The 22,937-nt window shown below is 39.1% G+C and overlaps 1 protein-coding gene across 2 annotated transcripts in view; it reads left to right on the top strand.

The window, feature by feature from the left end:
- The first annotated feature begins 2,380 nt into the window (after positions 1 to 2,380).
- The window catches only part of KDM1A (lysine demethylase 1A), a 59,869-nt gene continuing 39,312 nt past the window's right edge, over positions 2,381 to 22,937 (top strand). For both annotated transcript variants that reach the window (XM_047723721.1, XM_047723720.1), the window contains exons 1-2: positions 2,381 to 2,877; positions 10,807 to 10,972. In XM_047723721.1, coding sequence (XP_047579677.1) covers positions 2,524 to 2,877; positions 10,807 to 10,972 — 520 coding nt within the window. In that variant the 5' untranslated portion in view covers positions 2,381 to 2,523. The remainder of the gene's footprint in view (positions 2,878 to 10,806; positions 10,973 to 22,937) is intronic.

The following is a 22,937-nucleotide window of genomic DNA, read 5'->3' as shown; positions in this document are numbered from 1 at the left end:
TTGCCAGGAGCTAGGAGGCAGGGAGAAATGATGAGTCATGGTTTAATGGGCACAGACTTTTATAAGATGAGAGTTCTGGAGATTGTACAACCATGAGAATGTAATTAACTGCAGTGAACTATACACTTAAAAATGGTTAAGGTGATAAATTTTATATTATGTTGTCTTTTACCACAAAAATTTTAAAATGGGTTAAGTTGCAAATGATTTGTTGTTGTTGTTTTTGGAAATAGAGGCAAATGAGTTGTGTCTGATAGAAAAGATAACCTCAAACTCTACAGTTTTATGTCCTTGGAAGACATTGAAACCATTTGTTTCTTATTTAACTTTGCAATTTTATTCCAGCATTGTTTTCCACTGACTAGCGACTATATATCAGATTTTCATGTTTTCCTTTGAAGCAGCATTGTCATCTTACTGGTTCTCTCAATAATGAGTTAAATAAATCTTTGACATATGCTCACTATTTTGTATGAGAGTTCTTCATGTTGAAGTGTCAATTTTAATGGCTATGATATTCTAATATATTCAATTAGTGGCCATTGTTGGGCCTTTAAGTTAATTCTTCTTTATTGCTATTATTTATAATTTGAGGTTAACAGTACTAAAGTTAAATCTTTGTACACACACTTAAATAGTTTCCTAGAATATCCTCTGGAAAGTGGAATTGCTGGATTAAAAGATATACATATTTTAAAAATCTAATTTTAAGTTTTATCAAATTGTTAAATGCACAATCAGATCTACAGGGTTTGAAACAAACAATCTTTGCTCTCTCTCTGTCCCTTTCCATCCTCAAGTTATATGACCCAGACAACTCATTCCAGCTTTTTAACTGTTTCTTCTGGTATTTATCTTGATATATCTAAATTGTATGCTTGTACTGTTAGCTCTTGATTTTTCAATTTTGATGTTATATATTATCTTTTTATGATGGAAGATGAGAATTTAGCTCCCATGCAGAATCTCCCCCATTCCCATTTCATCTCTGATTCTGTAAACCCCTCTCATTCCTCTCCTCCACACACCTTCTCTTTCCCCCATCCTCTCAGTATAATTCTATCAATTTGGTTAAAACAATATTAATCTTTATGTTATTATGGCTATGTCAGTGTAGTTCATAGCTGAGCCATATGTTGACTATGATTACATTTTTTTTCTTGCACAGCTTCTAGATTTCCTGGACTTAATTGTCTCCTTTTTCCTTTTTGCCTAGTATAAAAAAATTTCAACTTAATTGACGTAAAATTGGCATAAAGTAAAAATATGAAAATATTTTACGTGTACAGTACAGTGAATTTTGACTAACATGTACACCACCTAATCAAGATAAAAAAAAAAAAAAATTCCATCAACCCCAGCAAATTCCCTCCTGTTTTGCAGTCAGCCCTCACTCTCATCCCAAGTGATCACTGATTGGGGATTCTATCACTAGAGATTAGTTTTACCAGTTCTTGAAGTTCATGTAAATGGGATAATTTTTTGCAAAATTACAGTTTGAAGGGGTGCCTGGGTGGTTCAGCCAGGAAAGCATGTGACTCTTGAGTTCGACCCCACGTTGGGTGTAGAGGTTACTTAAAAAAAAACCCCAAAAAACAAAAAACACTTTTTTAAAAAAGAGAATTATAGCTTGAAGAGACAGATATATACAAAAGCAATTATAGTTGAGTGTAATAAGTAGAAACAAGCTTGAAGAACACAAGTTGTTCCAGTGTTGGGTCACTAAAGGAGTCTTGGAGGAATTAAAAAAACAAACCACCATCACCATCTGCAGCACTAGGAAGAATTAACCTGGAATAGAAAGAGGTGTTATGTATGGAAGACAGGGAGTGCTAATAGGAAGGAGGTCCAGACAGAAAGAAGCGCAGGAACACGGCCCCAGAGGCAACAGCAATCCAGTTCGGACTCAAGCGTGGATTCCTAACTTCTGTCCATTTTATTACCACGAAATTCATTTGCTCTCCAAGATTTCCCCAGTGCAAGCAGGACAATTATGAAACAATAAGATGACGTCCCAGTTACGGTTCAATGTTTTCCACTCACTAAACTGTAAACTCTTTGAAATAAAAACTTCATAATTAAACCCTTGCCACGTAGTAAGCATTAATATTGGTCGAACTGACGAATGAATGAAAGAACGAACGAACGAATTCACGGATGTATCCAAGTCCCTGGAAGAAATGGTCGCCTTCGGAGGTGCAGTATGGCCCAGAAGCCCTAGGACCGGGAAGGTGCTGGGGCCGACTCCAAAGGCCAAGGCGACGCTCTAGGAGAGCATTGTGCTCCGTGCGGTGGTGTCGCTCTAGCCGCGAGGGCGCCGCTCTATGGCAGCCGGGGAAGGCGGGGCGGTGGGCGTCCCGGGCCTTTTTGTCCCGACGCGGCTGGAGCGCGCTCAGCGCGTGCGTACGCGGCGGCGGTTGGCAGCGAGCTCCCGTGTGAAGTGAGGCAAGGCGAGGCGCCTCCGGACCCACGGACCGACAGACCGAGCGGCCCCTCCGGCCGTCGGCGGCCAGGCGGCCAGAGATGTTGTCTGGGAAGAAGGCCGCGGCGGCGGCGGCGGCGGCGGCAGCCGCGGCGGCGGCCGGGACTGAGGCCGGCCCCGGGGCAGCGGGCGGCGCGGAGAACGGCTCCGAGGTGGCCGCGCCGCCCGCGGGCCTGTCGGGCCCTGCCGAGGCCGGCCCGGGGGTGGCCGGGGAGCGCACTCCCCGCAAGAAAGAGCCTCCGCGGGCCTCGCCCCCCGGGGGCCTGGCGGAGCCGCCGGGGTCCGCCGGGCCTCAAGCCGGGCCTACCGTCGTGCCTGGATCTGCGACCCCCATGGAAACGGGAATCGCGGAGACTCCGGAGGGGCGACGGACCAGCCGGCGCAAGCGAGCGAAGGTGAGCGGCGACCCCGTCCCGCGCGCCTTAGCCCCGGGTGCCCGGCTCCCTCGAGGTTGCCAGCCCCGGCCACCCTCACCTCCCCAGCCCGTCGGGTCTCCACCGCACCTCCCCACCAGCTGGGTGGGTGGGTGTGTGGGGTGAGGGAGGCGGAGGGCTCGCGCCGGCTGAATGCGCTCTTTGTGCGGGGACCCGGGCGTCTCGGGAAAGGGGCGCCGATGGGAGGGGTGGTAGACTCCTTACATCTGTACACCTTTTCTTCTCTGGGCTGGGAAACATGGCTCCCTGACGTGGAGTTCTGGCTGGCGTTGCCGGAGACCGGCACGGCTTGTTCGTCCGCCGATGTGTCTGGAGGCCCCCGGGCAGTGTTTAAGGAGTTTCAGCTGGGCGCGCGTTGAGGCTGTGGGGTAATGCTAAACAAATGACTTTAGCTATGGAGACGGAAAAGAATTTTTTTTTTTTTTTTTTAAGGCCTGCTGTGCGCTAGTTTTCCTCTTTTTATTCTCTCAACGATCTTTTGACATAGAATATTTACAGATTGAGGAAGCTGATGAAGAGAGCTAATGCCAGCTAGTGAAAGTGCAAAAAGATATGGAAAGAAAAAGACTTGTCACCCGAACAGCGTATACAGACAACAGCTGCCTCACATCTCCCGGCGCCAGATGCTGTGTTCAGGGCGTCACTAACATTTTGTTCGTGCTAAACACCAGTGGGCAGGTATTGTTAGCCCCGCTTTAGGAAGTGAGGAAGCAGAGGCACACGGTGGAAGCAACTTGCCCAAAGTCGCACAACTAAGTCAGTGGTGGAACTGGAATCTAGGCTTAAGTTGTGAGAAGGTAGCCTCGGCCTCAGACAAAGGACCACATGGAACACCAGCTGTGCAGGGCCCTAAGGCAGAACTAGGGCATGGACTTCTTAGACTTGGGTGTTTTCTGGAGATTTATACTTTTAAAATAAATACTGAACATCATGCAATTCATATCGCTTATGCATATAACAAGTTTTCTGTCTGTATGTAATTTTTAAATGGATATGTCAAGTCTGTGTGTGAAGAGCTTGGTGAGAAGAGCATTAGCCAGACTGAGCCCTCAGATTCAACTGCCCACTGGAGACATCTCTCCAAGAATAAAAACCCTTTGCTAAAAAAAGGAAAGGCTTTGGGGGGGCTTTTATCAACGCATGGGTTAGAAAAGACACAGGTTGGAGACTCCCAACTCTCAGAAATGAAATAGAGGGCAGAAGCCCAAGGGTTTTCTTTTCCATTCTTTTTTTTTTTTTTTTTAAGATTTTATTTATTTATTTGACAGAGAGAGATCACAAGTACACAGAGAGGGAGGGGGAAGGAGGCTCCCTGCTGAGCAGAGAGCCAATGCTCCATCCCAGGACCCTGAGATCACGACAGGAGCCAAAGACAGAGGTTTAACCCACTGAGCCACCCATGAAAAGGGTTTTCATTTTACTATTTTTTTTTAAGATTTTATTTATTTATTTGACAGAGATCACAAGTAGGCAGAGAGGCAGGCAGAAAGAGAGGAAGCAGGCTCTCTGCCAAGCAGAGAGCCCAATGCGGGGCTCCATCCCAGGACCCCGGGACCATGACCTGAGCTGAAGGCAGAGGCTTTAACCCACTGAGCCGCCCAGGCGCCCCTATCATGTGCCCTCTTTAATGCCCATCACCCAGTTATCCCATCCCCCACCCTTTTTAAAAAAGATTTTATTTGAGAGAGAAAGAGCGAGCATGGGAGGGGCCTAGGGAGAGGGATAAGTAGCCTCCCTGCTGAGCAGGGATCCTGGTGGGGAGCTGGATCCCAGAACCCCAGGATTATGACCTGAGCTGAAAGCAGATGCTTAACGACTAAGCCACCCAGGCGCCCTGATACTGTCTTTTTTATTATAGCCATTCTAGTGGATATGAAGTGGTATCTCATGATGGTTTTGATATGCATTTCCCTAATGACTGATGATACTGAACATCTTTTCTTATGCTTATTGGTCATTAGTTATATATCTGTGATGAAATGTCTGTTCAGTTCCTTGGCTTGTTTTTAAATTGGGTTGTATTTTTATATGGTGATTATGAAAGCTTTTTTATTTTGATGTCCAGTTTATTTATTTTTCTTTTGTTCCTTTTGCTTCCGGGGTTATATCCAAGAAACCGTTGTCTAATCTCATGTCATGAAGATCTGCTTCCATGTTTTCTCCTAAGAGTTTAGGTTTATGGATCTATGATCATTTTGGAGTTAATTTTTGTATATGGTATGAAGTAGGAGTTCAACTGCATTCTTTTTCATGTGGATATCCCCTTGTCCCAGCACATTTTATTGAAGACTTTTCTCTCCCCCTTTGAATGGTTGGCACCCTCATTGGTTGGCCATAAATGTAAAGGTTTATTTCTGGACCATCACTGCTGTCCCATTGATCTGTATTTTTGTTCTTAGGCCAGTACCACATTGTCCTGATTACTGTGAGTTTGTGTAATAAGTTTTTTTTGTGTGTGTGAAATAATAAGTTTTTTCTTTGTGAAATCGGAAGTTTGATTTCTTCAAATTTGCTCATTTTTCAAGATTGTTTTTGATATTCTGTGACTCTTGTATTTCCACATGTATTTTAGAATCAGTTTATCAGTTTCTGAAAAAAAGGCAACTGATACTCTGATTGGGATTGCCTTGAATCTGTAGATCAATTTGGGACATATCATAAGATTTCTGTCTTTATAATTTTCCTGTGTTTAATTCCTGTTACACTGTTTTTCCATTGTGATTAGCTCTGAAACTCTAAAGAGAAAAGTGGGTTACCTGTTTATTTGGGGGAGCAACTAGGAAGTTAGGTACTAGGGAAACTGATCTATTCCTGGCCACTCTTGGGAGCCAGAGGAAACAGACCTCAAGGGATAGAGTATGCATTAAAAGAGGAAAAAGCAAGCGGAGTCCAGTATAGACTGGCCTTGCCTCAAGAGTTCTGAGGTATATGCAGGGGGGGTTATCTGTACGTAGAAATGTAGATTCAATAGGGGATATAGATACAGATGTTTTATATATATAGTTTTGTAACTAAAACAAGGTTCAGGGTATTGGAAGGGGTCCATGCAGTTGGGAGGTCCCTAAAGGTTAAGTTTCATTAGTCCAGAATATAGTCATCTCTGACTGTGTATGCTAATATGGCAAATATTTAAGGTTTGGATTTGTTAAGTTGGGTTGGGATTTTAGTTAGGAACTTTAGGGTTGGGACTTCAGGAATGGTGGCCTTCAACTGGGCCTTGAAAAAGCACAGAGTTTAGAAAAATATTCGGAAAAGGAGTTAATTTTTCTCCCTATGATTCATTTTCCTCAGGAAAGTAAACCGTACCTTGTAAGGTTTTTAGGTTTAGATATAATGTAAACAAAGCACTTATTATGGTGTCTGGTTTAGAGTAAGATGCCCAGTAATTAAGTACTACCAGTGGAGAAAGGTAGTGAAACATGCTTAATATATTCTGTGGTTTGAGAAGCAGCAGGGAGTCCAGAATGGACAGTTGAACATTGGGAACAAGGGGCAAATGAATTTAATTGAAAATGACATTTTTCTAGGAGCAAGATAAACTGGAGGGATCAGTAGTATTAGGTTGTAGAGTCATGTCCAGGTTATAGAGAGAGCCAGTCACTAAACCTGTGCTAGTCAATTTGGTAACCAGTAGCCCACGTTACTAGTATGACTGAGGAAACGGAGTTTTTCTTTTAAACTTGAATCACATGGCTAAGTGCTCAATAGCCACATGTGGCTGCTGCTGCCATATTGGAGGCACAGATCCAAACGTTGCCATTATCACAGAAAATGGTATCAGATAGCGCTGTGCTAGGCTGAGAAGTGCAGACCTTAAGTGCTGTGACAGTTCAGAGAAAGAAAAGATAGTATTTGCAAGTTTGGAATAGTTAGGAAATAATTTGCAGAGGGGATGAGCTTTGAATTCTGGCATTGGATTAACAGAAGCAGGTGGGAATCCATAGAACAACATTGAGGACTTTTTGACTAGTGTGTTAGAAAATGGCTAAAAGTAAGTTCATCTGGTTAGAGCCAGAAAGTTTCTATGCTGGTTTGAAAAATTTGGCATTCACCTTTAAACTATCTAAAAATATCACATGTTTGGGAAATACAGTATGGCAGTTGTGCCCTAGGTGACTTAAAAGGAAGAAAGATTAAAAAGACTGGAGCCTTAAGATGATTGGAAAGTGAATGAAGCGTTGTGGCAAGGGTGAGGAAGAGAAGGGAGAGACTAGAGGTGTAAATTTCAGAGTCATCTGACTTACATCTGCCTGTCGGACATCTTTATGTCCTTGGTTGTAAGTAGTTGTAGAACCTCCAAAGTCTTCGAGGATTTTACTTAGGGATGAGAAGGCCTCAGTACTTTGTGAGTATTGCTTTTCTCAGGGGAATAGTTTTTAATTTTTAGAGTTTGTAAGATTCTTTCAGATGGTTTAACTTTTTATTAAGTAGAGAAACTCTTTTTTTTTTTACAAAATAAAACTTTATCCAAAATCAAGTAGTATTTGCCTGTTTTATATTAAGAAGTTTTTTAAAATCTAATTTAATTTTTATTTATTTATTTATTTTTAAAAAGATTTTATTTATTTATTTGTCAGAGAGAGAGAGGGAGAGAGAGCGAGCACAGGCAGACAGAATGGCAGGCAGAGGCAGAGGGAGAAGCAGGCTCCCTGACGAGCAAGGAGCCCGATGTGGGACTCGATCCCAGGACGCTGGGATCATGACCTGAGCCGAAGGCAGCTGCTTAACCAACTGAGCCACCCAGGTGTCCCTATTTATTTATTTTTTTAAAAGATTTTATTTATTTGACAGAGAGAGTGAGAGAGCACAAGCGGGGTGAGCAGCAGCAGGAGAGGGAGAAGCAGTTCCCCACCAAGCAGGGAGTCTGATGCAGGGCTCGATCCCAGGACCCTGGGATTATAACCTGAGTTGAAGGCAGATGCTTAATCAACTGAGCCACCCAGACACCCCTATATTAAGAAGTTTAATTTTATAACCTTTATTTTAGTTGTCAGTCTTTGAGAAAATGAGGCTTTTCTTATATAGAGAGAGATCACCAAATTTGACAATGGAGATTAAGCTTTATTGTTGCCGTCTTATTTTGGTCTCAGAATCCAGTTTTATCATTTCAGTTGTTTATGAAGTATTGTGAAGACCCAGTGCTTGATAAGATCCAGTGATTGATAAGTAGTGCAAATGGTTGTTTTTTTAGCTTGTCTTGTCCTCTCCGGACACTGTCTTGGTTGAACAGATTGCAGAAGAAATTTCATTGTTAGGTCTACCCCAGATTTATTACCCAAGCATTACAAGTTCATGTGTTTGTCGTTGGTCTCCAAAGGATTATGGTTTGGTGTAACACATATAAATGTGTATTTAAATGAAATCCTGAAGAATCTTAGGGTTCTGTGAAACACAGATTTTATTTCCTTGTTATTGCTGTTTTTAAATACTACCTATAGATATTTTTGCTCCTACTTCCCTACTTCTAGGTGTTTTTTTGATCTCTTTCTTTGCCTGAAAACTAAGAACTCTGTATTCCTTCTTAGCAGCTACTACTTCATGAAAAGATTGGGTTGAACAATGTTAAAAAGAGTGTTTTTGCTGCACAACTTTAATAGCTTTAATAGCTTTTTCAGTAGCTTTAATGTGCATTGTGATTGTCCTAGAGGGGTCCTGCATTGTTTCCCAGACTTGATCGTGGGTTTTTCTTCAAAGGGTATACAGTCTTGTGGAACATCCTTTGGAAAGAGCTGAACTACTGCAGTAGAAAGGATCTTACATTATTTCAGAATTTGCACATTGCCCAGTTCCACGATAGGCATTTGTTAAGTGATTATTGATTAAATGGATGAGATTGATGAACAGAGGCTTAAAGGGCCAAATCTTTGGGGGTAGGGAAGGGGTCAAGCACTGTTGAGGGCTAAAAGAAGGGAAACTGCATACTCATGTAACACGTATTACATTTTCTGACCCCTCTCCCTCTTTGAAACTTTTCCCTCCTTGCAGCTTTTTTGCCTGTTATCCTGAGGTCTGTTCTTACGGTGTATCTCAGTCAAGTAGGGTGAAGTTTAGTATCGAGATTTCTAGAGGTTTTATTGTAAAGTCTCTCGATTTACCTGATAAGGACCAATAGTTTTTAACTAGAATTTCAGCTTATTAAGGGCATGGAGACTTTCATTCATAATTGTTTTCTCTGTTATGGCCATGTACTCAGTGTTCTGTATTTGATAGATGAAACTATTATTCATGTGTTATAAATAAGAATCTTAGAGTATGGATCAGAACTGTTTAATTTATCCTTAATTTTTTGTTTCCATTTTCTGACACAATCCGTGTTACCTAGCCACCCACTCCCCTGCCTGACTGTATTCATGTCATTGAAAGAAAGAAAAAGTAAGGAGGGAGGGAGGGAAGAAAGAAAGAAAAGAAAAGAAAGAGGCAAATATAAAAGCTGGCCATATGGAGCTATTTCAAAGATATTTCAAAAATTAAAGTAGATTACACTTGTAATCTGCAGGACTATTAATTTCAGAAACCAAGTAAATTAGGTACATTACATATGGAAACCATAATGTCTTTGCTTTTTTTTTTTAATTTTTCATTTCATTTTTATTTCATTCATTTTATTGTTTCATTGAATCTGAAATAGAGAGTGGTTGTTGCTCTGGCTTCCTGGAATCTTTCTAGGGTAGGAGTTACAGTGACAGTTAGTGTTCTAAGGTTGATGACTATTTGTAATACCATATTATACATTCAGGCAAATAGGTCCATTATAATCTTCCCTATCTTAAGTTGCTTTATCCCCAATAAGACAATCGCCAAGATTGTTTCCTCTTTATACTTATTACCTAGTTCTCTCCTTTTATAACCAGAGTGTGAATTAGTAGTAAGACCTGTGGTCTCCATTTCTGCTTCACTTAATTTGTTGTTGTAAAGATTCTTTGCTTTCATCATTCAACTCTCTTAGGTCACCAGTTATTTTTTAAGCAAATGTACTTTTTCGTAGTTTTAATTTGGCTGCTGCCATTTGCAGTTTTTATTAACTGCCGTTTCTCCCCATTTGGTTTCTGGGATTTTGCTGTTCTACCATTCAATAGTAGAAGTACAGGCCTGGCCTGCCTGACAGTCTTTTGTTATTTTGGTTAACTGTTTTTTTTGTTGTTGTTGTTTTTTGTTGTTGTTTTTTTAAGATTTTATTTATTTATTTGACAGAGATCACAAGTAGGCAGGGGGAACCAGGCTTCCTGCTGAGCAGAGAGCCTGATGCAGGGCTCGATCCCAGGACCCTGAGATCATGACCTCAGCTGAAGGCAGAGGCTTTAACCCCCACTGAGCCACCCAGGCGCCCCTGGTTAACTGTATTTTTATCTCAGGGTTATTTTAGTCTTTGTTGAAACTTCAGTATGTGAATATGATGTATACATACATGTGAATACATAAGCACATACAAACATATCTGTATATACATACACATATTTTGAAAGAGTTCTCAGGAGTTGTAGAGAGCCTCTGATTCATCTAAATGTCACTACTGTGATGTAAAATTGATAGATTAAGCTAAATCTGAACTGACACAAGATTGTTTCATGAGAGATTTTAGGGGTTTGGCTTTGTTTTGTTAGGTTTGTTTATTTATTTATTTCTGTAATTTCTACACCCAGCATGGGCTACGCACGAACTCATGACCCTAAGATCAGGAGTCATGTGCTCTTGCGACTGAGCCAGCCAGGTACTCCCGAGATTCTGTTTTTAATAGCTACCTATTATGAACTAGCTTGTTCCTTGTTATATGCTTATTTCCCGTAAAATTTGAAGTTAAAAGGCAGTTCACATTCACTGATGGTTCCAAATTGAGTCCCTGGTTTTAGATCTTCACTGTATTTAGCTTTCCCTGGTGTAATCTCCATATAGGTAGAGTACAGAGAGATGGATGAAAGCTTGGCCAACCTCTCAGAAGATGAGTATTATTCAGAAGAAGAGAGAAATGCTAAAGCAGAGAAAGAAAAGAAGCTTCCCCCACCACCCCCTCAAGCCCCACCTGAGGAAGAAAACGAAAGCGAGCCTGAAGAACCATCTGGTGAGTTACAGTAACCAACTAGTTTTGTTTTATCTTGGAAATAAGAATAAACGGATTAATTCCTATTCTGCAGCGTTGTTTATGTCTTTATCTTCGGTTTATAGTCTGTTGACCGTGTGTGTCTGTAGTGTATGTATGTGTGTGTTTTTACACCTACACTTGCATACATATACAGTGGTACTGACATTTTGTGTGTGTGTACACATGTAGAAGGAAAGTAAAAGATGGGGATGGAAGGATAGTGACAGTATAAGGCACTTGGAAGTTGGAGAAATAAACAATTCGAGAAAACATACAGAAAGCCAATCTAAAGACCAAACCCCTCAGATTTATCTCTGATTCAGAATTTGTAGATTATTCTGGTCAAGTTATGCATTTACCACATAGTTAGATACTTTCTGATAAAACCTTCAGAGTGGGGATCAGTTTTGAGAACAATTTCCTGGTGAACAAATGTTAAAATACGTTATAAAAAAAATAAATAAAATATATTATAAAGTCGAGAAGAAAAGGACTAAGTGGCTTTTCAAGTGGCCATTCAAAGGAAAGGTAGAAGAAAAGGTTATGAAGAGATTCTAAACTGAGTCTTCCTATGACAGTGGAAGGATTATTGGAGACTGTGGTACTGGTTTTAGAGCTTCAAACATCTTCGAAGAATTCTCACTAACATTCCCCGAGACTGAGTCCTACTGAGGATACCCAGACCAAGTAGGGGTGGTACCCTTCTGGTTTGGAGAGACCAAACAAAAGCAGAATCTTTTTTTTTTTTTTTTTTTAATAAACATATAATATATTTTTATCCCCAGGGGTACAGGTCTGTGAATCGCCAGGTTTACACACTTCACAGCACTCACCATAGCACATACCCTCCCCAATGTCTATAATCCCACCCCCCTTCTCCCAACCACAAAAGCAGAATCTTAATTAATTTTTCATATCTTCTGTCCTTAATGGCATTTCATTAACTTCTTGATTTTGAATTTTTACTGAGTTCTTCTCCTTTTTGTATTTCTAATAGCTCCAGGCTCATTTATTTCTCTAATTCTTCTAGTCCTGCATCTTTTAAAAACAAAATGTTTGTTTCAGATCCTGTCTGCTGTGTCTTGCATGACTTTCATAGGTACCCAAATAGAGACATACTTAATTTGAGAAATTTTATCTTTTGTTTTAGTTTTTGGGGGGCAGTTCTCCCCTGTGATGTCATATAAATCACCAGATGTTATTATTTTTTTAAAAAAAGGATTCTTACTGATGTATCACTTGAGAGAATTACAGGTCAAGTGTTAATTTATATTCAGATTTACAACTTACCAAACAGATTCTGGCCGAAACTCTCAAAAATTAAAATTTATAATTTCAGTAATTATTGTAAAATGTAATAAAAACATGGTTTGAAAACATTTAAACAAGATGATTAGATTCTGGGTTCAATTTATCTCAGGAATCAAGGGTTTTCTAAGAATAGTTTCCCTAAAACTTTGTTAAAATGACTTCTTGGGGAATTACTGGCAGTGATCTGTTACCTCTGGGACAAATGTCCCTGAGGCAAATGTAGTCTTCACACTGCAAAACACCACCTCTCTTTTTGTTGATTTTTTTTTTTCCTTTCTAATCTTATATTTAGCTCTCATCCCTTCTTTCTGTCTTTGCCTTCAACTTCTCCCTTGATTCTCTGTTCCTTTTTCTTCTGTATTCTGTGATTCTTGCCTTTCTCTTCTTCTACCTTTGCTCTGGACTTACTGATGAATAAGGTATATGGGGATAAGCCTTGATATTTGTCATAGTTCAAGAGGCTTCTGATTTCTTGGCTCTGAGTGTTCTTCAGTATGTGATCAGATAGTTTAGATGCTGCTCACCTTCTTGGTGTGTGGGTAGTTGTCAGTCTCCAGTGAACAACTAACTGACTTACACTTTGTTGTTCCTCTCAACTTTTTAAACCTGGTGTTGATATTTCCTTTTTCATATTGTTTTTGTATGTTTGTTTTTCTATTACTGTGGAATGTAGCGCTGTTGCTACAAGAAGTAAATATCTTATTAAAGAGATTTAGGATTTGGGGAACCATCTTTATGCTATTATGTTGTTAAATTTTCATCCAGTGGTTTAAATAAGTTATCTTAGTATTTTGGGGGAAAGTTGAAGTTTAGACTATCTTCAGTGCTCAGAGATGTGTTGATAACAGCCAAAACTTGCAATATATTATTCATGATTATGAAAATAAAGTTATTTTTCCTTTAAAACAATTTGAAATTTAAAAAAAGATTTCCAGGGTGAATTAGGGAAGTATTTTCCTCATAAGTCGTGGCAACCTACTGGCCTATTTAATTTAGAAATAAATTGGGCCCTATTAGTGAATCATAAAATACTGTCAAGTAAGTTCAGGCGTTTAAAAGCTGTCCAGGGTTTCTAAATCTCTTGTCTTATCAGAACCAGCTCTTTCACTTGAGCTTTCATTCAAAGATTGAATAGAACCATTGTCATATGGGTATCTTAAAATCTTTGAGAGAAGACGTGGGTCTCATTCTTTTCCAAATATTTTTATCTTAATCATTTTAGGTAATAACGAGAAAGTTAGTTTTTATATAAGTATAAAGATATAAAACCTTAAATAAGTAAGGTTTGAATACATTGCATTTTTACCAGTTTTTAAGTTTGCTTAGAAAATTTTGCTTGGCTTTCCACAATGTTATTCCTAAGAATAAAATTTTTTTTTTAGAGCTAGGTATTCTAAAGTCTGTTGGGTTAGACAGCATTATTACTGGGGAAGATTCCTTTAGGAGAATTCTGAGAGGAGGCCAGAAAGGAAGGTTGGAGCCTTTGTTACCAGGCTAAGGAATTTGAACTGTGTGTCCTTTAAACACTGGGAGGATCTGCTGGGGTAGCACTGAGGTATTTTGAGTGAGAGGCATTATTGTACGAAAATACTTTTTTGGAAAAAATGAATCTGATGTGTTCCCTAAGAGTGAACTAAAGGAGTAAAGAGACTGGCTTGGAGAGATGATTTAGGTTGTTTTGATAATCAAGTTTAGTGAATTCTGGTCAATGGAAAAATGTTCTCAATATGAAAGTTGAATTTTTATGGTAACAAGATGTTTGGGTTTTTTGTTTGTTTGGATTTATGTAATTGGGAAGAAGTTTTGTTGTGGCTTAAAAATTATTTTTAGATTTGTCTGTTTTTGATGATAACTGGATGTGGCCTGTAGTCTGTGGTAGTTACATGAGTACATAATGTATTTTTCATACTAAGTATTGCTGCTTATATTTAAAATTAAAATGACTTGTTTTCCTTAACATTTCTGTGTATTTTTACATTTACTGTACACATCCGAATGTATTTGTTTTAGCAAATGATGCATTTATTTGGTTTCCTAGTACTTCTTCTATTAAGATAGAAAGATAAACTTTTCTTAAAGTCATGCCAACTAAACCTGAAAAGTTTTTGGAATTGAGTGGTTATTAGTAGTGTCACAGAGTAGTGGAGCATCTGTAAAACAGAGTAAAAATCTCTGTTGGGTTTTACTGGTTTAGAATAATACCCCTGTTACAGTAACCTTCTGTTAGAGAATTGTTTTTTTTTCCTTTCTTGGTTCAGTTGGTACCCTGTGTGCCATTGATTCTTCAAAGAGGTTTTACATATTAATGGTTTGCTAGCACTTAGCTTTTTTATTTTCATACAAAAACATTTTTTTTTTCCTCACTCCGTTGCCTTACAATAGTTGAACATTTTCAGAAAAGTCTTAGTAGTTTCTGAATTTAAATTTTGTGTAGGATAGCTGTTTAGGAACTCTGGTTTGGAAAGATATCTGGGGTTAGAAGTAGCTTAGTTGTGTAAAGCTTAAGCCTTATGGAAACTTAGGGACACCTGGGTGGCTCAGTGGGTTAAGCCTCTGCCTTCCTCTCAGGTCATGATCTCAGGGTCCTGGGATTAAGCATGCAGAGCTCCCATTGGGCTCTCTGCTCAGCAGGGAGCTTGCTTCCCTCTCTCTCTCTGCCTGCCTCTCTATCTACTTGTGATCTCTTTCTGTCAGATAAATAAAATACTTAAAAAAAAAAGACTTATGGAAACTTGCTTTAAAATAATAAAATGAAATTTGAAATGGGCTATTAAGATGCTTTTCTCAAGATTTCTTCAAGTTAATGAATTTCAGAGATATTTCAATTCAAGTTAATGAATTTCAGAGATATCAGAAGTATGTTTAAAAATACATACGTAAAAGCAGGTGCATGTGTCTCATGTACCATTTTTCTTTTTCTTTTTTTTTTTTTTAAGATTTTTATTTATTTATTTGACAGAGATCACAAGTAGGCAGAGAGGCAGGCAGAGAGAGAGGAGGAAGCAGGCTCCCTGTGAGCAGATCCCAGGATTCTGGGATCATGATCTGAGCCGAAGGCAGAGGCTTTAACCCACTGAGCCACTCAGGCGCCGCTCATGTACCATTTTTCTAAATCGGTGATGTGCTCTTTACTGTAATGAAACTTCATCAAATCATTGGTTAATTTTGTTAGATATGGTTAGCTGATTGATGACAGCTCTGTATAATAATCTATTTTATTGATTCTATTGAATGACTGTAGGAAGAATCACTTCATCTCCTTGTTTATATTCTTTTAAGAATATATAAGAATTTTTTTTTTTTTAAAGATCTTATTTATTTATTTGGCAGACAGGCAGGTAGAGAGAGAGGCGGGGAAGCAGACTCCCTGCTGAGCAGATCCCAGGACCCTGAGATCATGACCTGAGTTGAAGGCTGAGGCTTAACCCACTGAGCCTGACCCCAGGAATATATAGGAATTCTTATAAGAATGTAAACAAAGGAAAGTACCTGGTGTCTGTTATGCATGGTAATTATGGATGTGTGTATGTGGTATGTGTGTTTTAGAGAGATGTAGACTGTTAGATTACAAAAATCATTGATGTGAGAGATTGGTATGACCAAAAAAAATGGTGATTTTTAATAATTTTGGGACCCTGTTCATGTAATACTTATACTGTAGGTTGAAAGAATATTTAAAAGCACATGAAAGGAGATGCAACATGAATTAGTAAAAGTCCAAATAACAGAAAATATACAAAATACGTGTGTATGGATAGAAGAATTTAGTTTAAAATGCAATTGAATTTGATCACAAATACTATTATAGTGAAAGTACTTATGACAAAAGATTGATGACTAAATACTTTATGAATTTATGACAGTATAGCAAAAATCTAAAAGGCAGAATCTTTTGGACTAGTCTTTAGAACTTAGTATAATAGAATTTGACCAGAGAAGAGTTGAAGATGAATTTCCTTACTTTAAAAGAAAAGAAAATCAGTGGTCCTAATATTTGTGTAATGGCCCTTATATTTTTATAGTTCTTTGTTCTTAGGATCCTGTTTGAGGCAGTTGTACTGATAATAATAGAAGAAGTCCTGGGTTTGGTTGGCAGCATGGATAGTTATGGTCCGTGCTCAGTGAATAATTTAATTTATCGTGCCATAACTATTTTCAGGTGGCTTCTCCCAGGCTTCCTCTTGATGTCCCTTGCCATGCCTTCAAGTACAGTCAGATAGCAGGAATAGCTTTCAGATTTCATGAGAATGGATTCAGATGACCTCCACGGCGAGGATTATAGAGTTCTGTTACATCCCTATACCCAGCAGGAGACCCTCTTTTGTAGATTTACTAGAAGTTGGTAGAAATTCATTCCTAACAGAGTTGTTTATGTTGCCATTTTGTCCTGCTTGTGTCAAGTAAGTGCCTGAAAATCATGTGAGTTCTCATTGTATGAAGTATGGTGCATACATTTAGAAAGCAGACCTAGGAGTAATTTTCTTGCATAGCATCATTTCAGTGTTCTGATTTGGAACCGTGCCCCAGAATAATTTACTGGAGAGCTAAGTATAAAAGTCACAGGCTGAAAAGGTATAATCTAGGTTAATTCAAAATTTTTATATTTTGAGAGGTAACTAAAAATGGGTCAAGATAGGGGCGCCTGGGGTGGCTCAGTGGGTTAAAGCCTCCGCCTTCAGCTGAGGTCATGGTCTCAGGGTCCTGGGATCGAGCCCCGCATCAGAGCCCCGCGCATCAGAGCCCCGCATCGCATCGGGCTCTCTGCTCAGCAGGGAGCCTGCTTCCCCTTCTCTCTTTGCCTGCCTCTCTGCCTACTTGTGATCTCTCTCTGTCAAATAAATAAATAAAAATCTTTAAAAAAAATGGGTCAAGATACATATCACTGTGCAACACATGGTCCCCACTCACAGATAATTTATGGCCTAGTATGAGTTATAAATGCATACATAAATCCAATAGAAGGTGAAATAACTCTTAAATATCACATTTTAGTATAAACATTTGGAGGGACTTACAGGCAGAAAGAGTGGAAGGGAAGTAAGTCTTCCTAAACCCATGGCTTAATGGAAGAATTTTTTAAGAAGTAGTGTGGAAGGAATTTTTTTTTTTTTTTTAAATTTTATTTTTAAGTTATCTGTACACCCAACGTGGGGCTTGAACTCACAGCCTCCAGATTGAGAGTCAGGAAATGGAAAAAAAAAAAAAGAGAGAGAGACATTTTCTACACAAAGTAAAATTGCCCCAAATTTGGCAGTTCCTCATTTACTTTATTCTACACATTAATTGTAAAACTACAGTGCTTTGTTCCAGGTATGGTGCTGGGTTCTGAGAGTTCAGAGCTGAAGACTGGGTCTTCCTGCAAAGAATTCATAGTCCACTTTAGGTTTACAGGTTTAATATTTGGCTACAATGAAGAAAGAGTACAGTAAACGTGTATTCAAAGTATGGTGAGAATCCAGAAGTAGTTTTTAAATGTTTTTCCTAAAATTGGATTTTGGAAGTTTTATATTAAACATGAAAGAATTCAATTAGGCCCTTATGAAGCAGTTACTATCTTTGATTTTTAACTGTTTACTGCTTTTGGATGATAACCATTGAATCAGATGCTATCAGTTTTATGTTCTGTCTTTAACACATTGAGCTGCTTAATGATTACATTTCACTCATTGTTTTGTTTTTTATTAAGACAAAATGGTAGTTTGGTTAGCTGACAACTTTGTATAATTTCCTTGAGTTCTTTTTGCTACCATCCTTTATTTGGTATGGTCGTGGTGTACTAGAAGAATAGGGTACTTGGTCTGTGAGGACTTGCTCATCTCCAAAATGGGGCTTGGTATGGGGGTCAAAAGAGAATTCCACCTTTGTGTACTTATTAAACAGAGTTGAACTAGGAATAGCCTGGATTGATGTCTTATTCAGGAAAAAGTGAGGGTTGGTTGACACCTTATCACTTTTGGAACCTGGAAAGTATTTGTGGTAACCCATTTTCAGTAACGTGTCACTTGCAAAATCATTTAAGCTTTTGTATGTTAAATCATAGGAAGAATAGCAAATCTTGGTACTTTCCTAATATAAATTTTCTCTCCTCAGAGTAACCTAATCAAAATCCATATATCAAATATTGAGATAAGCTAATGTTAACATTTTTGCATTATTTCCTAATCACAGAGGTCTTAAACATTTGAAGATAGAGTGGTGTTTTTCCTTTTTTTTTTTTTGCATCTTCTGATGTGTGAAAGTAGAAGAACATATGTGATTAATAAATGCCTAAGAAGTTGTATCTTCCTCGTAGCAGTGTAGACTCAAATCATATTGAGGATGGGAAGAGCCCCTAATCATGATCTGAGAAGATGTAGAGATAGCTAGCATTCTGAAAAACTTACTTGAGCAGGAAAAAGGGATTCTTTTGTTGGAATTCTTTCATGGTTATCATCAGTTATGAAAAGTTACTATGTTTCTTATAATAGGTCCAGGGTAAACTTCAGTATTGGCCTTTTTAGAAACAGGTGAAGACTGCCTGGCTGGCTCAGTCAGAAGAGTGTGCAACTCTTGATCTCTGAGTTGTGAATTTGAGCCCCTTGTGGGTGTAGAGATTACATACGATATGTAAACAAACTTTAAAAAAAAGGAAGCTTTGTTCTTAATTACTCAAACTCACTTTAAGCTTGGTAGTTAAGCAGTAACAGCATGTAAATTGTAGACTTTGGAACATTTTGAAAAGTGAACTACAAACCAAGATTTTACAACAAAATAGGTGAGGAAAATCCTGCTACCGAATGTGGAAGGAAACAGTATGTTAAAAAAGTTAATTCTTCCCATTGGCTTCTAAAATCTTTGTTTTCCTCTTTGGCTTATAGGGCTTTTACTTTGTATAGGGTTTCTGCTACTGAGTTTCTCACTTCTGCCCCATTGTTGTCTTTTGGTGCAAATCAGCAGATACTCCTCCTGGGGGCAAAATGAGAAAATTTTAGGCCGCTTCTCCCTCAAGCAAAACCCATTTTCTTGCATTCTAGACCTTATTGACAGTGTAACCTTAAGATTGCTGTTTTAGTTGGAATCCTTAGATTCCTCATTCTGGATAATTTTGTTGGAAAGTATTGATCAGTGTTAGCTGTGTTAAAATGCCTCTGATGTGCTTAAAGGAATGCCTGAGGCTTTTCCTTCAGGCTAGTTTTATATATTTCTGTGAGCCCAGTACATTTCCCTTTGCATTTCTGAACTGCTGTAGATCATTTATTCTGTCCAGATTCATAGTCAAAAAGTTAGGAAGGAGGGACGCCTGGGTGGCTCAGTGGGTTAAGCCGCTGCCTTCGGCTCAGGTCATGATCCCAGGGTCCTGGGATTGAGTCCCGCGTCGGGCTCCTTGCTCAGCAGGGAGCCTGCCTCTCTCTCCGCCTCTGCCTGCCTCTCTGCCTGCTTGTGTGCTTTCTCTCTCTCTCTTTCTGACAAATAAATAAATAAAATCTTAAAAAAAAAAAGTTAGGAAGGAGATACATTAAGAGCAGTATACTTGAGGATGTTTTTATTTTATTTTAAAGATTTTATTTATTTGACAGACAGTGATCACAAGTAGGCGGGGGGGGGGGGGCGGTGGTGAGGAGGTGGGGAAGCAGGCTCCCTGCTGAGTAGAGAGCCCGGAATAGAGAGCCCCCCCCCCCCCCCCATATATGATGCGGGCCAGGATCCCAGAGGCTTAACCCACTGAGCCACCCAGGTGCCCTGAGGATGTTTTTAAAGCCACCTTTCACTACAGAGAGGACTAGAAGGCAGCATGAAGTGGAGACAGTCACCAATAACTCACTACCTTTCAATTATTTTAACTTTTTCTAATTATTTGTCTATGTTGACCAGTTCCTGTTTGAAGCTGTGACTTTCCTTTTGAGATTAGTCCTACATTTACAACTGATTCAAACTCTCTGAGCCTATTACTATTTTTTATTTTTATTTTTGTTTGTCAGAAAGAGAGAGCATGAGAACACAAGCAGGGGGAGCAGCAGGCAGAGGGAGAAGCAGGGTCGCTGCTAAGCAAGGAGCCTGATGTGGGACTCCATCCCAGGAGTCCTGGGATCATGGGATCATGACCTGAGCCGAAGGCAGACAATCGACTGAGCCACCCAGGCATCCTTCTCTGACCGTATTATTATCTCCATGTTATTTTAAAGTTTTGACCCCATCCTAACTTTGGAGTTCTAGTCTTTTTTCTTTCTTTCTTTCTTTCTTTCTTTCTTTCTTTTTTTTAAGATTTATTTCATTTATTTGGCGGGGTGGGGGGAGGAGAAGAGAGAGAGAAACCTCTGAGCCTGACATGGGACTTGATCTCAGAACCCTGAGATCATAACCTGAGCCAAAATCAAGAGTCAGCTGCTTAACCAACTGTGCCACCCAGGTGCCCCTGGAGTCTAGTCTTCAGTTACTTTAAAGACTAAGTAATTAAGTAAAGAGTATTTCTTTTTAATTTAGTTTGCCTAAATTTTTCCTAAATTTCCCATTTTGTCCATTGTATTACCATTCTTGAACTTTTAAAACCTTGGAGTCATCTTGATTGTCCCTTACAAGTGTGTTTTAAAGTCCTGTATGTTCCTGTGAACAGCTTCTTTGACTTGCTATGCCTTATCCATTTTCATTGTTAGCTTTTTATTCTAGTGAATTTACTTCATATCTAAATTATGTAAACAGCCTTTCAGTTGGCTCTCCTTTATCCAGGTCCCCTTTTCCCTGTGATCCATCTGGTACAAAGTGACCACAGTAGATTCATTAAAATATCGCTTGTTTCGCTGCTTTTTCCTGTGACAGATCATACAGTTCTGCCCCATTACTGTTAAGATCAAGTTTAGGTTTTGGCACTGAAAATGGGCCATTTTACCTATCCTGCTCTTCCACATCTGCAAGTACTGTGTGGTTCGCTATACATTCCCTGTCTGTGCTTTTCTCCTTGCTTTTATAAGTGTTCTGGACCATGCTGGTGGTTTTTGCCAAATCTCTGGATTTGTCAGAAAAGCTTTCTTGATTCCTCAAGTCTGTGTTTGCTTCTTGTTTCCCTAAAAAATAAAGTTTCTTTCTGGATATTTTTCATCTTTCCCCAATTAGATTTATAAGCCCTTTGAAAATAGGTACTTAATGTGCTCAACTTTCTACTTGTGCTCAACTGTTTTGGAGTAGGTATTTGGTGAACACTGAATTAGTGAGATTATTTAAAATATAAACTAAACTGAAGTGTTAATAGAGTGGAAACTTATGTGTTCACAGATGATTTAAACTTTCAAGGTTTTTTTTTTCTCTTTGCTAATTTGTCAGGTTTAATTGAAACAATTAGCTTGGCAGTCACTTTTAGTCTATAAATTTGTTTAATTTTGATTAAATTTTGATAAGTTGATTTTCTGTTTAAAAATCATTGCTTCCGGGGCACCTGGGTGGCTCAGTGGGTTAAAGTCTCTGCCTTCGGCTCAGGTCATGATCCCAGGGTCCTGGGATCGAGCCCCGCATCGGGCTCTCTGCTCCGCAGGGAGCCTGCTTCTCCCCCCTCTCTCTGCCTGCCTCTCTGCCTACTTGTGATCTCTGTCAAATAAATAAAATCTTTAAAAAAAAAAATCATTGCTTCCCAGAAGACTTAGAAGTTTCTCAAATTGTCTACAAAAGTTATTGATTTGAGTGTGATTTCAACAAACTGAAGTCAAAATGTGAATCTGTTGGTCAGTGTGTTCCTGGGAACAGCACATCAGTGATCCTGTCCTTCATGCTTGTCAGATGAAAATATGTGAAAGATCATAGATTTCCTTTTAAGATATTGGAAGAGTGATCTGCTAGGGATTTGAATCAAGATGAGAAAGCATCCAGTAGTGTGACTGTAACTAAAATATTTCACTATTCTTCAATAATGATCTACCAGGTCTGTGGGAGGTTTATTAGAGAGCAGCTGAAAGGCTGCTATGTAAGCTAAACCAAAGATTTTATTTTCAGCTTGTAGAAGATATGCACAAATACAGATGTTAAGGGTCTGTACTTCAAACTTGAGGAGTGTGTGTGTATGTGGTGGGAATGAAAACAAAAGGTCTCCTGCACAGTAGTGCCCAAATCAAGGTGATATGAAAGAGTTGCTTTTGTATATTTTCATTTTCTATCTTGAATTTGAACTCATGTAGGATAATAACTATACTTGCCTGCTGTTCCTTGCCCTTGTGCCACTGTCAGAAGCAGAGTCCCAGGCCAGAAGGACCCAAAGAACAAGTGAATATGGCATTTTATATGTTCTAATCAGAGGCAATCCTGGATGGAAAGTTAGCTGCAAACATTTATTTGTATGTGTGTTGTTTTTAAGAACATGATGGAAGAATTGGTCTGGAATACCACTAATAAAGTTGATGCTATTATCTGTCTTTGGAGAAGTAGGTACTCTCCAAATACTGGAGTATTATGACTAGAAAGTAGCGATCTTATCTCTAAACGTTCAAGTTAAGAGACAGGTTGTTTCTACTTAATTATAAGCACTTTTTATTTTGTTTCTCATCATTTCTTGCATGTTTATATCACCTATTTGGTTTTTTCCTATTTCTCTGTTTATGCAATACTTTGGAGTTTCATCTCTATTTGACTTTCTGCTGTTAAAAGGGATCCCTTTGAAAAACCATTGCAGGGT

The sequence above is a fragment of the Lutra lutra genome, chromosome 4, assembly GCF_902655055.1.
Source record: "Lutra lutra chromosome 4, mLutLut1.2, whole genome shotgun sequence".
Classification (NCBI taxonomy): Eukaryota; Metazoa; Chordata; class Mammalia; order Carnivora; family Mustelidae; genus Lutra; species Lutra lutra.
Note: the sequence above shows the minus strand (reverse complement) of the source record. Positions and strands in the feature narration are given on the sequence as shown.